Source organism: Dendrobates tinctorius, unplaced genomic scaffold (assembly GCF_039654945.1).
Source record: "Dendrobates tinctorius isolate UK_male_01 unplaced genomic scaffold, ASM3965494v1 ptg000143l, whole genome shotgun sequence".
Taxonomy (NCBI): domain Eukaryota; kingdom Metazoa; phylum Chordata; class Amphibia; order Anura; family Dendrobatidae; genus Dendrobates; species Dendrobates tinctorius.
Window position 1 is genome coordinate 26,795,950 of NW_027361810.1, and position 19,255 is coordinate 26,815,204.

General features: G+C 42.6%; 1 protein-coding gene across 2 annotated transcripts in view; it reads left to right on the forward strand.

Annotated features, from left to right (window-relative positions):
- KCNJ3 (potassium inwardly rectifying channel subfamily J member 3) overlaps positions 1-19,255 on the forward strand; it is a 274,595-nt gene that overhangs the window by 30,761 nt on the left and 224,579 nt on the right. For both annotated transcript variants that reach the window (XM_073545642.1, XM_073545643.1), the window contains exon 2: positions 2,810-3,026. In XM_073545642.1, coding sequence (XP_073401743.1) covers positions 2,810-3,026 — 217 coding nt within the window. The remainder of the gene's footprint in view (positions 1-2,809; positions 3,027-19,255) is intronic.

Sequence of the window (19,255 nt, forward strand, 5' to 3'; positions counted from 1 at the left end):
ACAACCAGACGTAGCTGCAGGACACTCTACTCAGCGTGAGCTGCACTCACAGTCAGAGACCTCTCAGACAGCCGTCAACAGTGCAGCTAAGTGGGCACTGGCACTGACAGGCTGCAGAAAGGCTCCGCTGTGTACTCCTATATAGTGTTTGCAACCACCGTAGATGGAGACGGATGGATGCACACTAATAGAAGAAAAAATGAGCTGCACTCAAATAAAAATATGTGTGAGGCAGTGACGCACGCTGAGCGTCCTACAGCCAGACGTAGCTGCAGGACACACTACTCAGCATGAGCTGCACTCACACACAGTCAGAGACCTCTCAGACAGCCGTGAACAGTGCAGCAAAGTGGACACTAGCACTGAAAGGCTGCAGAAAGGCTCCGCTGTCTACTACTAGTGTTTGCAACCAACGTATATGGATACGGATGGAAGCACACTAGATTGAAATTATTTAAAAAATGCAGCTCAAAAAATAAAAGATGTATGAGGCAGCAGTGATCACACTGGGTGGCCTACAGCCTGACGTGGCTGCAGGACCCACTCCACAGCGTGAGCTGCACTCACACAGCCCTTGCAGACAGCTGTGAAAACAGCGCTGCTAGGGAAAAGCAAGCTACAGTGGTGGTTTATGTAGCCTGGATAAAGCACAATATTGTTTTTAGAATCGCTATTTCTAACTGTCCCTCACAGTCTTCTACAGCAGCCTGTCCCTAACTGAATTCACAGCAGAGTGACCAGAAATGGCGGCTGCGGTGGCTTTTATAGTGCATCATGACATCATTTCGGCAGCCAATCACAGCCATGCCAATAGTTAACATGCCTACATGCCTAACAGGATGTGCCCACACTTCGGAGGATTCCCATTGGCTTAATCAAAGCAAGCAGGCTCATAGCATGATGGGAACTTCCTATTCCGATTCCGATCCCGGAATCCGATATGAAAAAAGTATCGGAATTAAGTATCGGAATTCCGATACCGCTGATATCGGCCGATACCCGATACTTGCGGTATCGGAATGCTCAACACTACTTATCAGCCATGATTCCACAGAAGCCAGGAACCCCAACATAATGGCACTTGGCTTTTTCTGTCACTTCCATAGTCTTTGAATTTCCATGTTGTAGCCATTCTGATATTCTTCTTAGAAATGCATTAATAAATTGACAACTGGGTGTTACCAGTTGGAGGCATGTCTCTTCACAGTCTGGCATTGTCCAATCAGAGCTGCCAGTGTCAGGCTGGGCAAGGACACACCTCTTTTACAAAGGGACTGGTAACACCCATGCTTAGTCCATACTGTTTCTTGACCTTTCAGCATTTTCCATTTCTCATTGATATATTTTATCAGCATTTGCAAAAATGAAATTATATAATGAATACGTGCAGTTTTCCAAATTTAAAAAGGAATCTCTCAAAATAAAACATCCCCCTATTTTTTCCCTTTTAAATTCCTCACTGCTTTAGTCCTGAGGTCCATGACTGATCACTAGGATATCAGCATTGACAAACTACTGATTCACAAGCACTACAGCTAATTGCACAGGAGGAGGAGGTGAGCTGTGACATCACCTGTTGTGAATGGTGGATCTTGTGTTATCTACTGTATATGGAGGTGTTATCAGTCACTGTACAGGAGGAGGAGGTGAGCTGTGACATCACTTATTGTGTATACTGGAGCTTGTGTTATCTACTTATATAGAGGTGTTATCAGTCATTGTACAAGAGGAGGAGGTGAGCTGTGACATCACTTATTGTGAATGGTGGATCCTGTGTTATCTACTGTATATAGAGGTGTTATCAGTCATTGAACAGGAGGAGGAGGTGAGCTGTGACATCACCTGTTGTGAAGGGTGGATCTTGTGTTATCTACTGTATATGGAGGTGTTATCAGTCATTGTACAGGAGGAGGAGGTGAGCTATGACATCACTTATTGTGTATACTGGATCTTGTGTTATCTACTTATATAGAGGTGTTATCAATCATTGTACAAGAGGAGGAGGTGAACTGTGACATCACTTATTGTGAATGGTGGATCCTGTGTTATCTATTGTTTATAGAGGTGTTATCAGTCATTGAACAGGAGGAGGAGGTGAGCTGTGACATCACCTGTTGTGAATGGTGGATCTTGTGTTATCTACTGTATATGGAGGTGTTATCAGTCATTGTACAGGAGGAGGAGGTGAGCTATGACATCACTTATTGTGAATGGTGGATCCTGTGTTATCTATTGTTTATAGAGGTGTTATCAGTCATTGAACAGGAGGAGGAGGTGAACTGTGACATCACTTATTGTGAATGGTGGATCCTGTGTTATCTATTGTTTATAGAGGTGTTATCAGTCATTGAACAGGAGGAAGAGTTGAGCTGAGACATCACCTATTGTGTATACTGGATCCTGTGTCATCTGTGTATATTGAGTTCTTAGTCTTCATTGTGATCTTGTCTGTAATGATAATGAAACTGAAATCTCTTCTATAAATATCTAGTATAAGGCCTAGAAAAAAAAATATTGACAAAAAATAAAAAAAACGAACAAATCTAATACAAAACCTTGATGTAAACAACAGGTCATTTTCTGACAACACTTTTCCTTTTAAACCTCTTTAATTTAGGAAATACTTCCCATTTATTTCATTTAATCATGTTAATAAGACAAAGAAAAAAACAAAACCCCGATCCTGAGAGTGCGGCTGCATCTGATGTAATTGAAGATGTCAGTTTTTCGCAGTGATGTAGTGTGATGTCAGCTCGTCATGAAAACTGTCACTCGGGTGTTAATGTTTTTCTCTCTTCTGTATCTCCAGTCTCGGCAGACACCGGAGGGCGAGTTTCTTCCTCTCGATCAACTTGAACTAGATGTAGGATTTAGCACAGGGGCGGATCAGCTTTTCCTGGTTTCCCCTCTCACAATCTGCCACGTGATTGACGCCAAAAGCCCCTTCTACGACCTGTCTCAGCGGTCCATGCAAACGGAGCAGTTTGAGATTGTCGTCATCCTGGAGGGTATTGTGGAGACCACCGGTAAGTCGTCTTTTACTCTTCCTACTACACGGATACAGCATATTCCACAAATCCTATCCATTAGTTATATATTTTTTTTCTGTTTCTTTGCTGCATTGTTGCAATTTCAGCCGTATCGGAATATTTTTCCCGCTAGTTGAACTTTACAGACTTGTCCGTAGGGGGCAGCGTTACAGTTTAAGGAACCTTGTCCGTGGAAGGCGACAATGACAAAGAAATAAGCTTCTTCCTAAAAAAAAAAAAAGTTAAAAAAAGGTTGAAAACTTTTTTAAACAAAGTTTAAAAAAATCAGTTTTTAGAACTAAAGAACGATGGGAATTAAATTTAACGCAAATGTTTAAAAAAATGTTTTCCTTACAGGACTGAAATTGTGATTTAAGAATTTGGTGTTACAGATTCCTTATTGGAAAATGACTGTGAAATGATTATTGATAATGTGATGTGAGCTGAGGCTATTGCACCATTATGGTCGTTCTTTTGGGGGGAATTAAAGCCAAGGATGAAGGTTTTCTGGTTTTGGAAGTGACTTTGGCCGGACTTGTAATTATTGGCACTTACTGCTGCTATTGGAGGCATAATTGTCCGACGTGATCCGGCTGGTTGGGTGACGAAGGTTACATAATGCTCGAGATATTTGTATAAAATCAGGCTTTTATTTCATCTGTTTCATGACCGTTGATGCTTCCCGTATGATGACTATTTTGTACATTTTCTCCCCATTGTTATGTATTTGTTATTTATTTATTACATATTTGATTCTTATTAACAAGAAACAACTTATGTTTGCGGCTCATTTATTTGTTTTTTTTTTCTTATTAACAAGTTAAGATACAGATGCAGAATAAGGGTATGTGCACACGCTGTGGATTCTGCTGCGGATTCTGCTGCTGATTCTGCTGCGGATTTGCCTCTGCGGATCCGCAGCAGTTCCGCAGGCAGTGTACAGTATAATGTTATCCTCTGGGTTTTAAAATCCGCAGTGCACACGCTGTGGATTTTTCCATGCGGAAAAGCTGCGGTTTGAAATCCGCAGCATCTCAATTCTTTCTGCGGATTCCGCTGCGGTTTGACACCTATTCCATTGTCCAGGTGTCAATCCGCAGGGAAAAAACACTGGCCAATCCGCAGGAAAATCGCAGGTCACTTTTTCTGTGGTTTTACCTGCGGATCAGCTCGGAAAAATTCGTAGGTGAATCCGTAGTGTGTGCACATAGCCTTAATGTGATCAGAAGGGTTTTCCCATCAAAATCATCCACAGGACACGTCGTGTGCACCTGATGTCATTACCAGTAGGAGGACTTTTTGACCCGCTAAGGTTCCTTGACCCTGGTGGACCTATGTAGCTGCAGATTGCCCTGGCTTGTCTCATTGCACCGTTTCCTACAATATACAGTACCAGCTGGAAAAAATTGCAATTGCACTGCCCTGATGGTGCTGATAAGGCAGTTCTCGGTTCATTTTCTGACTCCTCTATACTGACCGGTAAAAATTAGTATATGCAACATAAGGGCGTATATATCTATATATCTATCTATTATCTAACTATTATCTATCTGTCATTTAAACCCACTTTTAATTTGCGTTCATGAACTTGCAGCTCTCTGGTGCCCCCCTTACCCTCAGGTCAGTCAGGGTACTGCACCTAGGCCAAGTAGTCGCCAGAGATGCTGCTCCGCCGCGTGTTGGTTATCGGGGCACTCTGCAGTGAGGGTGGTATATATCACCAGTCCCAGGCCGGGAATATATATATAAACCTCCGGTCCGTCACTGCCAGGATTCCCCAATAACACCAGAACACTATGCTGCCACCAGTTCCTTTTTAGATATAAGACCGGTCCATTACCAAGCCTATATCAGGTCAGAAACCAACCTCGGGAAGCATGAATTTGCACGGAGTATGTGTCAGTTCAGTCATAGAGCAAGAAGAATGAAGCTAGCAAATTTTATAAGTTTACTCCAGAAAAAGTCAGCAGTGTTTACAAAAGATATTACAAAAGGAGACAAAATACAAGTATGTACAAACAGTTATGAAAATAAAAGAGATAAATATGAAACATACTGAATCTCAGTCACAGGTATAACGTGTCGATAAAGGGGAGGAGAGTTCCCAAAGATAGGATTTAGTGGCAAAGCATGGTGTTGTTTCAGCTGTCTCTCTGGCTCTGAATGCCTCCCAAAATGTATGTCCCTGTTTTTTGGTTTGGCCAATTTTGCTGACCTCATACATGGACTGTTCCCGGGAGGAACACCTATTTTGAAAAGTTATTAAAATCACCTTTTTTCCATATCTTTGGCCTGGAAGCTCACAGGCCACTGATATTGTCATTATTTTTTCCCCTGTGAATTTACTGTTTTTTAGAGTCCAAACACTATATGTCTGTGATTTGCTGGTGGACAAAAATTAATTTCCCTGGTTTCTGATGGCCCTAAATGCCGCAAAATGCTGCCATGCGTAGCCCCAATTACCCTGATCCTGGAAATCTAATTTTCATGTTTATAGGAATACTGTGTGTTATTGAATTTGACTTTGAATATTTTGTATAGAAGACAAAGGGATTTTTGGAGGGAAAAAATACATTCAGCTCTGGCCGGCAATAAAACTGACCATTTGCTGGATAGGAAGGGGGGAGGTGGAAATTCATAGAGAGGGAGAGGGGCTGCATGAAGGATTTTGGTTCTACAGAAACCGATGGTGGGAGGAGAAGTAGACCAGCTCTGGTTGTGTACCCCGGACAATGGAAGATAATTCATATTCTCCTGACACTATCTATTATCTATCTATCTATCTATCTATCTATCTATCTATCTATCTATCTATCTATTTTTCTAGCTATTATCTATCTATCCATCCGTCATCCTGCAATATGCTCATGGAGACGCTATCTGTGATTCCCCTTTCTATTTGTTCTAACCCTCCCTTTTCAGGTATCTATTTAGTTAAACCTTCTTACACATCCTATTTGGCACATCCCTGCACCAGTCATGCTGTAATAAACAATGGCTAATTACTTTTATGTAGCAAAGCTAGAGTGATTTAGTTGTGTTTTGCATTTCGGCGCATCTTGCTCATCCCATCTGTTTTGAATTTAATTCCTTAGGAATAGTTCGACCGTTTGATAACTCCGGATGAAGATTTTCATTTACATATTTTCATTTTTCATCAGAACAGAACAAAGCAGAGCAGAACACCTGTCCTGGGCTGGAGAATTGATTAGTGCATTCGGCTACAAGCCTCAATCAGGTTTCCATCCATTTACCGATGTCATGTCGGTTCCTCCTCAGCAACAGACTAGAACATGTCACATGTACTGATATTAGTAGCAGTGAATTACTATGGAGCAACTGACAGAAGCTGAAATGTGTCAGATGGGAAGACACCAGTATTCTAGATGGGAGGCGAGTGTGGGGGGACCAGGAGCTTCAACTTATGTCTCTGGGCGATCATATATTATTTTGCCATTTCACCTGCAAAAAAATATAAAATAATAAAGTACAGATATTCCTTACTCCTGATGAAGCTGCATGTCATGGTGAGGTGATAGTTCCCGCATCCTAATGTCCTGTTCTCGCAGGTGCTGTCAGTGATCCTGAAATATTGCACTGATCAAACTCATAATATTCAAGCTAGGAGTAAGAGTAAAAAAAATGAAATACAATGTGATAAAAGCAAGTTTAAAAATAGACGAAAATATAATTCCAAAAACAAGACAATCCCCTAAGTCACATATATTTTACAAAAGTTTTGGGATGATCGTATCCGTTGCAAAATTCTTGTTTTTTGTTCAGCCCATCTCACTAATTTATCTTTTTATTTATTTAATTATGGCCACATTCACAAGTTCAGTATTCGGTCAGTATTTTACATCAGTATTTATAAGCCAAAGCCAGGAGTGGAACAATCAGAGGAAAAGCATAATAGAAACCCGTCACCACTTCTGTATTTATCACCCACTCCAGGTTTTGGCTTACAAATACTAATGTAAAATACTGACCAAATACTGAATACGTGACCGTGAGCTAATGTCTGTCTATCTATCTATCTATCCAGCTGTTATCTATCTATCTATTATCTATCTATCTGTCTATCTTTTTGTCTGTCTGTCTATGTGATAAATAAAAATTTATATGTTTAAAACTTATGCACTGCTCAAAAAAATAAAGGGAACTCTAAGACACCACATCCAAGATATCACTGAATTAAATATTCCAGTTGCAAATCTTTATTCATTACATAGTGGAATGCATTGAGAGCAATAAAGCATAAAAATGATCAATGTCAATCAAAATTAATATCCCATGGATGTCTGGATTTGGAATGATGCTCAAAATCAAAATGGAAAATCAAATTACAGGCTGATCCAACTTCAGTGAAAAGGCCACAAGACAAGGAAAAGATGCTCAGTAGTGTGTGTGGCCTCCACGTGCCTGTATGACCTCCCTACAATGCCTGGGCATGCTTCTGATGAGGCGGTAGATGTTCTCCTGAGAGATCTCCTCCCAGACCTGGATTAAAACATCAGTCACCTCCTGGACAGTCTGTGGTGCAACGTGGCTTTTGTGGAAGGAATGAGATACGATGTCCCGATGTCCCAGATGTGCTCAAATGGATTCAGGTCTGGGGAATGGACAGACCAGGCCATAGCATCAATGCCTTAATCATGCAGGAACTGCTGACACATTTCAGCCACATGAGGCCTAGCATTGTCATACATCAGAAGGAACGCAGTGCCCACTGCACCTGCATATGGTCTCACAATGAGTCTGAGGATCTCATCCTGGTACCTAATGGCAGTCAGGGTACCTCTGGCTAAAACATGGAGAGCTGTGCGGCACTCCAAAGAAATGCCTCCCCACACCACTACTGACCCACTGCCAAACTGGTCATGCTGGAGGATGTAGCAGGCAAAAGAACATTTTCCACAAAGTCTCCAGACACTATTACATGTGCTCAGTGTGAACCTGCTCTCATATGTAAAGAGCACAGGTCACCAATGTCGAATCTGCCAACCTTGGTGTTTTCTGGCAAATGCCAATTGCCCTGCACAGTGTTAGAGTGTAATCACAACACCCAGTTGGCCTTCATACCACTCTCATGGCGTCTGCTTCTGACAGTTTGAGCAGACACATGGATGTTAGTGGCCTTCTGGAGGTCATTTTGCAGGGCTCTGGCACTTCTCCTCCTGTTCCTCCTTGCACAAAGGAGGAGGTAGCGGTCCTGATGCTGGGTTGTTGCCCTCCTATGGCCACCTCCACGTCTCCTGGTGTACTGGCCCATCTCCTGGTATCTTCTCCATGCTCTGGACACTGCTGACAGACACAGCTGCCCTTCTTGCCACAGTTCGCATTGATGTGCCATCCTGGATGAGCTGCACTACCTTAGCAACTTCTGTGGTTTGTAGTTACTGCCTCATGCTACTGTACAGTACCTGTAGTGGTGAGAGCAATGACAAAATGCGAAAGTGACCAAACCAGCCAAAAAGGATGAGAGCAGAGAAATGGTCTGTGGTCACCCCCTGCAGAACCACTCCTTTATAGGGGTTGTTTTGCTAATTGCCGATAATTTCTACCTGTTGTCTGTTCCATTTGCACAACAGCAGGAGAAATTGATTCACAGTCAGTGCTGCTTCATAACTGGACAGAATGATTTCACAGAACTATGATTGACTTGGAGCTACCTTGTATTGTTTAAATGTTCCCTTTATTTTTTGAGTAGTGTATATATTTACATTTTTAACCTTTACAAGGTAATTTTACTTTTTTATGACCAACCGATCGTCCAGGATAATCGCTTTTGCTGCTTCAGTTAATGTTGAATTCAAGGAGTTTTACTAAATATAAAAGCAAAAAAAGTCATTATATAAGCCCGGGCCCGAATACTGAATACATCATATAAATAGTCACTTATTCTCCACATTACAGTAAAAATGATGATGTTTAATAATTGTTCTTACAGATGAGGGAAAACAAAGCTGTAATTTAGAATATCCTGCAATAATGCCTGATAGATGACGAGAGCTTCTTAATAACACATCTGGATTTTTGTAATGAGGTCATCACTTATTCTAATTACCTCGAGAAAGAAGTAATAAATCACTTAACATTAGTTTACCCCGGCATTACTGAAAAATCAAGTACAAAACCATTTACATTTATTATGGTTGGATGGAAATCCAAAAAATAAACTTTAGAGTGAGGCTGATCCTAAAAACGCTCAATGAAAAAAATCAACAATAAGTTTATCAGTCGTGAAGATTCTCATCAATCTCTTGGAGAAGAATTTTTGAAAAATTGCAGCAAAATAAGCAGAGTTTATTCATTCCTGGTTCCCTATTTTGCTATTTGGATTAAAGAGGGTTCATTACTGCAGAGGTTTTTCTCCATTTTCTCCATTCAGTCTGGCTGTGAAAATCGTCATCTGAGTGTGGTCCAAAGTTTTCCACATCGTTAAAGAAAGCCATAAATTTTAAATTGATGGAGTTATGACTTTCGTCACCTCGATCATTTGCTTAAAGGGCCACGGCACTATTGCAGCTATTGCAGCCTTCATCTTCAGTCCACCTGTATGCCGTCTACTTAGTAGGGACTGTGCTGGATATTCATTTTTCAATTCACTTCAATAGAACAATGGTCGATAAATCTTAAATGATAACATTGGGTAGACGGTGTGCAGGTAGGGCACTGAAGAGGCTGCATGCACAAACATCATAATATCTTCATGCTGTCGATGGAGGTGGCAAGAGATGGACCTTCACAGGTCTCATAGGTCATCAATCAATATCTGTCCTTGGAAAACCAGTTTAGTAGGTTGGATAAACAGAAGATTAAGAATTGAAAATCGACTGGTGTAAGTGACATGGAGAACTGGAGATGAAAAGATTAAATAGTAAGAGGCTGGAGAGACGGGATCCTTGTTCCACCATAATAGGATGAGCTTTATGTTCTCTCCATTATTACGTGACCCCCACGAGATTGTGAAACGCGCTGTAGAGGACACTTACCCGTATTTTTCGCTTTATAAGATGCACCTGATTATAAGATGCACCCCCAAATTTGGTGAAGGAAAAAAGAAATTATTTTTTATGTTAAATGGGGGTTTGTCTTATAATGCCAGTGTCCGTCTTACAAATCATATATGTGTCCCTTATCCCGGTATCTATATAACCTCCATCCTGGCACATGGCCCTCTTGTGCTGGCACATGGCCCCCTCTTTGCTGGCACATTGCCCCCTTGTGCTGCTGGCACACTGGCACATTGCTTGCTTGTGTTGGCACACTGGCACATTGCCCCTTGTGCTGGCACACTGGCACATTGCCCCCTTGTGCTGGCACATTGGCACTTTGCCCCCTCGGGTAATTGCCCTCATGTGCTGGTACATTACCCCCCTGTGCTGGCACATAACCCCCCATCCCATCCTTGATATGGCCACCCCGGTCACTATATGCCCCCCTGCTGGCACGCACATGGCCCCCCAGTCACTGTATGCCTCCCTACTGGCACGCCCATGGCCCCCCGGTCACTATATGCCCCCCTTCTGGCATGCACATGGCCCCTCCGGTCACTATATGCCCCCCTGCTGGCACGCACATGGCCTCCCGGTCACTATACACCCCCCTGCTGTCACGCACATGATAAAATAACAAACACTTAACTCACCTTCCGATGATGGCTCCATGCTCCCAGTTCCTCGGTTCCGCTTCCTGTTTCCCGGGCATTGGATCATGTGGCATGGGCACACAGTGATGATATCACTGTGCTGATCAGATGTCGGCACAGACACAGGAAGAGCCACGGGGGAGCTTGGAGCATGGAGCCATCATCGGAAGGTGAGTTAAGTGTTTGTTATTTTATCATGTGTGTGCCAGCAGGGGGGCATATAGTGACCGAGAGGGCCATATCCATGATGGGAGGGGAGGAGAGTGCAGGCACATGCCATATGCGCCGCTCCCCTGCAAACCAACTCGGTGCGGCTTCAGCACCGAGATGTTGGACAGCGGGTACAGTGAATATTACATGAGGCTAATGAGTGGGAGCACGTGAGCTCCCGCTGTGTCTGCAGCCCACAGCCATCCCACCGCAGCCCCCTGACACCACTCCAGAGCCGCCCCCCCCTCCACAGCACAGAAAACAGATTCGGATTATAAGAGGTACCCCCCAACTTTCCCCCCAAATTTGGGGAAACAAGGTGTGTCTTGAAATCCAAAAAATATGGTATATACGGGGACTTTAGAAATGGATGGCAAATGACAAGGTTTAGAGAAACAGTGATACAAAATGTAGCAAATGGTTGTGATTGTGTCAGTGCCTCATCGTGAGACCCTGCACATATGATGGACATTTGAGAACTAGACTGATGTTTCCTAGTTTAAGCCCATACGAGCTGTAAGAACTGAGGATTAAAAAGATTTGAATAGGTGGCGGATGTGCAGTACCGGCTGCGGCCACTATACAGTTGTCGGAGCTGTGCTGTGGCCGCTCTGTAACTGAGCAGTTTTGGCTGACACCAGGAACAGTGGGGGTGTTGTGTGTCGCAGACATTGATGACCTGTCCTAATGTTAAAGTCCCAGGCAACCCCTTTAATTTCCCCAGGCTGCTGCATAAATTAAAAAAAAATGTATACTTATCTTCCAGGTCAGTGTCGATCCTCTGCTCTGAGCCTTGTGTTTTTGCTGGTCTCATGGCATAAACCATTTCACGTTACCGCCGCAGCCAATCAGCTGCCACTGATCATCTTCTGCCTTCACAATTATTGTTTATGTTATGAGTCCAGCGGAGGTTACAGAGTGAAGAATGAGCTCTGGCCCAGGAGAAAAGAATAGATTTTACTTTTGATCTATGTAGTATTCTGGGAAAATGAATGAGGGACAGACCAGTAGTAGACAATCCCTTTAATTCCTTCCTCCCCTTGAGAATCTTCCTCTTGTCTTTGGTCACAAATTGGATCCTGTTGCAGACTTTTTGACTGGGGGTCTTCCAGTGGGCCCAACTTTTATAACACAGACCCCACTCCCATGCCTCTGAATGACCCCCAACACGTCTACTTTTGGGCGTGGTTTTTGCAAAACTCCTTCTATTTTGAGAACTTGGAAAAAATGTGGACTATTGGCAAATATGCAATAACAGGGGCCCAAATGTCGAAACGTGGACAACCCCATTTAAAGGTGACTTTTGAGCCAATTATCTGCCTCAAGGGTCTATTTGCTTTGCCTGTAACGGCCCGTTGGTGCCTCTTTATTCCGTGTTGATGCACTTGCATTGGATGTATCCAATGAAGAAGGTATTCGTTTAATTTAGTCACTTGTCCAAAACCGCCATTACGCCTTTTTAGGGCATTACTTGCATAAAAAGGGTGGTCTCCTATTTATGGCGCCCCTATATGAGCTAATACAGTATTCGACTACTTATGATTATATGGTGGGAGTCTGTATCAGTAAATATTTTCCAGATTCTCCATGTCCTGAGTTTTCCCCGAATCCATTTGCTCCACTGATGCTATTTTGTAAAGACTTCTTCATCCATGCAGCGCTCTCATGTAGTCGATTGCTCCCGACATCGCTGTGCATAATTATATTATCTGACCCTCGGCGCATTTACTACAATAGATGGGTTAAAGCAATATTTGTTCGACAGATTGTATCTTCTCTGCACTTTATGCCGGTAATTGTCCTTCTATTTAGAGAGGTAATATCTTCCACCAGTATATGGTAATTTTTTTCACCCTTAACATTCCCATCTTTGTCTTTTTCACGTTTTTTTTCCTTTTCTATTGTCCTACTTGTTTTTTTTCTCCATCTTGTAATACCTCTTTATTTGCTCTCTTACAGCCCTCATAATTAATCCCATCATACAAAGCGTATTCTTGATTGTAGAAGCAAATGCACTTTTTTACTCTCATGGACGTCAGCGCAGATATAAAGGTGCACACCCGGCTCAGGGAGGTTTAGCGGTAGTGTTGCACCAATTTTTTTAGTTGCCAAACGGCGCAAATTATGCACAGGGCCGGCCCGAGAGATTACGGCGCCCTAGGCGAAACTATTTTGTTGCGCCCCTACTATTCTTGGCAGTAGATGAAAACTTGGGATATAAATTTAGGAGCAAAATAAACCACAACAACAATGATTAATTAACTCTCTCCTAACTCTTAAGGGTGTGTGCAGACGCTGCGGAATCCGCTGCGGATTAATCCGCATGGATTTTGCAAAAACCGCAGATAAACCGCAAGTCAAAAGACCTGCGGATTATCTGCGGTTTTGACTGCGGTTTGGTCCTGCGGATTCACCATCTCCACAATGGTGGAGATAGGAACCCGCTGCGGATTCCGCAGAAAGAATTGACATGTCACTTCTTTCTGCGGTTTCAAAACCGCAGCAAATCCACGTGGATTTTTCCGCAACGTCTACACAGCGTTTTTTTTGTACCATTCATTTCAATGCAGCTAAAACTGCTGCAGGTCCGCAGCGGCCAAAAACGCTGCGGAAACGCAGCGGAATCCGCAGCGTGTGCACATACCCTTAATCTTCTGAGAAGTTGTATAGGACAAATATATACAAAGTAATCAATAACACAAAACATAAACGACCATAGGTAATTAAAATTTTTGTTTCCTTGCCTTTTTTTTTTTAAAAGGATGACACTAAGTCACCGAGATTAATTTGTTTAGCAACTTCAGATTCTATCGAAATTGTTGCCAACCCAACCAACCTCTCTTGCGTCATATTTGCCCTTTAATATGTACACTTTTCTTTCCATCCCGAAAACTTTTTGCCTTTTGAAAAGATTTTTTATAATTTTTTCTATTTTTTCTCTGGTGCCCCCTTTGGGTCGGCGTCCTAGGCAGCCGCCTAGTTCGCCTATACGTTCGGGCCGGCCCTGATTATGCATGATAGCACACATGCCTTAATAGATATTTACTGCTATTTGTTATAACGTTACATGCATGTACAAAGCCCATGTTGAAGAAAAAAAGAGGTTTATTGTGCCTACATATTACAGAATTACGGACATTTTCTGTGCCGCCTTACCGTGCCCAATGTAGTGCTGTATTCTGTGGGAGAATAAAATTACAATATGGCATTTAATTGATTTTTTTTTTTAAGAAAAATATTCCCAAAACTGACTTTTTAATTTGTGCTGCACATTACTGCTCCTTAAAGTTTTAAGAAGGCGCGGAGCCATAACATGACCATGTGCATGAGGCGTTAGATGTATTTATCACTAAATATCTCCGGCTCCTCTGTCTTCTTTCCTCTCCTCTTTCCTGACCACCATCGCTCCCGTTCCTCACTAGTTCCATGTCGTCACGTGCCTTGAGCCGCACGGTCACATGGGGCACCATGCAGGGTGTGGCCATCAGTACATTGATGAGACATTGAGGAGAAGACGGAAGTCAAAAGAGTGAAGATACATGACAGAGGAAAGAAAAGAGAAGACCGAGGAGCTGATCGGAGGACCAGCAGCAGTGGGAGAAGTATGGTGAGGGTTGAGGAGAGATGAGTATGAGGTTATTTTTAACCCCTTCCCAGACAATTTGATTTGCACCAAATTTATTTGATGCAAATTTCCCAAATTGAATTTCAGCAAATTTTGTTTTACCTCTAAATACCGGGTTGATTGGTTCTTGCAGCCATTGTCTCAGACCTCTGATGCTTGCCGGTAGAGGAGCATGTGGCCAGACTTGTCTATCAGCTTCTTCAAATGGAAAAACAGCTTTCCCGCATGCAATGTTTTCTTTTATTGGTGGAGTCTTATGGACAGATCTGTTCACATGCGCCTCTGTCAGCAGGCACAGGACAGCTGTAAGAGCATGTTCACACCTGGCTTTTTTGTTTGCTTTCCTGCATTTTATTCTGTGACAAAAATGCTACGTTTTACGGTACCAACAAAGAGCTTTCAAAAATCTCACGCACACTCTTTTTTTTTTTTTTTGCGCTTCTTGAGATGTTGGGTGTTTTTTTTAATCTGCTGCATGTCAATTCTTTCAGCTTTTTATGCGGCTTTTTTCATATTTTCTAAAATGGATGCAAAAACACACACATTTTACCTGCCAACACCATGGCACCATATGAGGGCATACCCATGTATTTATATATTACTGTAAGGGAACAAGTCAGACCACCATTTAACTCGGATGAGGATCGCAACGCAGTGCTTGGACTGGCCGACGGCTCTCCCAATCCAAGCGTTCAGCTGCACTGAAATACATACTGTCACACTCGGGTTGGGATAGCCGCTGGCCAGTTCAAGCATTATGCATCGTCAACTGAGTTAGGCTAGCTTCACACTAGTGTTCGGCAGAGCTGCAGAGGGCTGTGGATTTCCTCCGTGAAGCTCCGCCCACTGCCGCACCTCCTTTGCTCAGCGCCGCCTACGATTGCATGCGGCCTGCGTACCTATCTTTAACATTGGGTACGCAGGCCATGCGGATGTATGTGGATGCGTCCGCATGTGTCATTTTGACAATGCGGTGAGGGCAACAAAATGCAACTTGTTGCGTTCAACGCAGGTCGCCGCATCATCAAAACACGGAGGAACTCTGCAGCCCTCCGCAGCTCTGCCGAACGCTAGTGTGAAACTAGCCTAACTTTGTTGAGGATACACAATGCTTGAACTGGCCGGCGGCTATCCCAACCCTTTGTGACAGTATGTATTTCAGTGCAGGTGAACGCTTGGATTGGGAGAACCGTCGGCCAGTCTGAGCACTGCGTTGCGATCCTCATCCGAGTTAAACAGTGGTCTGACTTGTTCCCTTACAGTAATATATAAATACATGGGTATGCACTCACATGGCGCCATGGTGTTGGCAGTGGGCGGAGCTTCACGGAGGAACTACACAGCCCTCCGCAGCTCTGCCGAATATTAGTGTGAAGCCGGCCTTGTACGGACATCTTACTCTTCCCTAATAGTGAAAAAACTAGCATAAACAGTGTCAGAATAAATATAAAGTGTCCATTAGTGATGGGCGAACATGCTCGGAAAACGTCTTATCTGAGCACGCTCGGGTGTTATGCAAGCATCTTGGGCATGCTCGTACATTATGTCTGAGTCCTCGCGGCTGCATGATTTGTGGTTGTTAGACAGCCTGAACACATGTGGGGATTCCCTAACAAGCAGGCAATCCCAGCATGTGTTCAGGCTGTCTAACAACCACAAATTATGCAGCCGCGAGGAATCGAACATAATATACAAGCACGCCCAAGATACTCAGATAGCACCCGAGCGTGCTCAGATAAGACGTCATCCGAGCACGTTCACCCATCACTAGTGTCACTGTCCATCCCTGTTAAAGTAGAGATTCACTTCATACATATCACCAGTGGTGATAAATTGTGAATTTCATTACAATGGAGATAAAAAGTGGGTTTTATTTATTTTCCTTACAGCCCTTTTTTTCTTTAAAGCTGAGATAGACTACAGTGAAGGAACTAATTGGTTGATATGGAAGGAAAATTTTCCCCATTGTTACATTGTTGCATGTCTGTGAGATGGAATCTACATCCTTGGATCATAGACGTAGGTCTAAGATCCAGCCTTCATCTTTTCGCGTATGTAACCTCCATCAGAACAGCATGCGGTCTGACCCCGGAGCTAATAGTATCTAATCATCTACATCGCTCGGAATTCTTCATCGGCCACTGAACGGGCGTGCACCGATCGGCTCCACATCAATAGCACTCCTAGCTTCCCTACACCGATGGCATCCTAACTACTGAATTGTCCTTGAAAAACATACCACCCCACAGTTCATAGTATCGGGATACATTTTCTAAGACAATTTCAAGCAAAGAAGTGAAATCTCACAAGTCTCTCGTCTTACCTAAATTGTATTTATCCGGCGTTTTCGAAGGAGATGGATCCTTGAGGCTGTGTACCCACGTAAGCGTTTTTTTTTCGCGTTTTTTAAGCGTTTTTCCCGGTAAACACGCTTCAAAATCGCATACAAGAAGCATCCTATTCATTTTAATGAATTCCGCACTTTTTGTGCACGTTGATGCGTTTTTTACCGCGAAAAAAACGTATCACTGTAAAAAGCACAGCATGCTCATTAATTTCCGCATTCCGAACTATAGTCTATGAGCAGGAGGATGCTCCTGTAAAAAACGCATAAAAAAACACGCAAAAAAATGTGCAAAAATCGTGGTAAAAAAACGTGCAATAAATGCGTGTTTTTCCTGGGAAGGAGTCCGGTTTTTTCTGCATATGTGGGTACAAGGCCTAAGAGTCGAATTACATTTTTAGGGTGAAATTAACAGGGCAGAAACAGGTGCATCTAAACAAAATTGTAAGAAAACATAAAAGAAAAAAATACAAAGATATGATGTGTTCTATTATAATTTATGTGGAGGTTTTTATTAGTTGGAGTCTGTCAGCACAAAATGACTGTTCAAACCAAGCGCAGACACTCGGTGCACTCTCGGCGTAGACAAACAGTCAAGTACACATTTCCAACTATTTTTCTTTTTAATCTCCACACTCCTCTTCCTTCATTGATATCTCTGGCTTTTCAGAAAACAGAAGAGGGCGAAAATTGATGGAAAACAAGAAAACAAGTAGATGGTAGGTGAACTGTACAGTTTGGTCACACCAAGAGTGCACCGAGAGTCTGTGCTTGTTTTGAGCAGGTATTTTGTTCAGACATTAAAAAAAAAACCATTCTGGTTAATAAACTTTGGAGCAATCTTTTAGGGACTTTAACCCCTTTCCAACATTGGGCGTAAATTTACGCCGATATCGGACTCCTTCCCTTTGATGATGGTTTCCGGCAATGAGCCCACATCTTCCTGGGACATGTCAGCTGTTTTGAACAGCTGACATGTGCCCAGAACAGCTGCGGGTGGAATCACGATCTACTCGCGGCTATTAACCCCTTAACTCTGACAGCCGCATTCAACTCGCCCTTCTGGCCATCGGGCCAGAAATCCGACCACTGGTGACCCCGGTTGTCACTGCCGGATTACTATGAGCGCCACCCATAGCATGTCAACAATTCTGCTACATACAGGCGATCCAATCATCACTTGTATGTAGCAGAGCCATTCGGGTTATGGCAGCTTCTAGTCTCCCATGGAGACTATTGAAGCATGCCAAAAGTAAAAATAAAAGTTTTTAAAGATATGAAAACAATTAAAAAAATATAAAAGCTCAAATCACCCCCCTTTCGCCTCATGCAAAATAGAACAATAAAAATAAAATCAAACATATACATATTTGGTATTGCCACGTTTAGAATCGCCTGATCTATCAATAAAAAAAGGATTAACCTGATCGCTAAATGGCGTAGCGAGATAAAAAGTCAAAACATCAGAATTAAGTTTTTTTGGTCGCTGCGACATTACATTAAAATGCAATGATGGGTGATCAAAAGAACGTATCTGCACCAAAATGGTATCATTAAAAATGTCAGCTCAGCACGCAAAAAATAAATTCTCACCCGAACCGAGATTCCGAAAAATCAAGATGCTATGCGTATCAGAAAAAGGCGCAATTTTTTTTTTTTTTAACAAAGTTTGGAATTTTTTGTCACCACTTAGATAAAAGAGGACATAGACATGTTTGGTGTCTATGAACTCGTAATGACCTGGAGAATCATAATCGCATGTCAGTTTTAGCATTTGGTGAACATAGCAGAAAAAAAGCAAACAAAAAGCAAGTGTGGAATTGCACTTTTTTTTTAGCAATTTCGCCGCACTTTGAATTTTTCTCCCATTTCCAGTACATGATATGTTAAAACCAATGGTCTCATTCAAAAGTACAACTCGTCCTGCAAAAAACTTACCCCTCACTTGGCCATATTGACTCAAAAATGAAAAAGGTATGGCTCTTGGAAGAAGGGGACCAAAAAACAAAAACGCAGAAACTAAAAAAGCTCTGTTCATGAAGGGGTTAAATCCTGACTGACTGCCGTAATGATCCCCTGCTTTCTGATTGGAGGTTTCTCCATTTTTGAAGATCTCATGGGGGCCCAAGAACACAGACTCAATAATGAGCGTCTGCACCACGTTAGAAATTTACAAAAATAGAAGTTGTTCTTTAACACAAGTAATTTGAGTTTATTTATATCCTTTGTGTTATATTGGTGCCAACATATTCTGCAGAGAACATTTCTACTTATATTGGTCTATGACCCCAGTCAAGGCATCTATTGGGCTGCCACATGTGGCTCTCGCGCTTCGTCAAAATGCAAATAATATTCTGATACAAATTCCAGAATTTTTTCATTTCGTGATGCGTGCC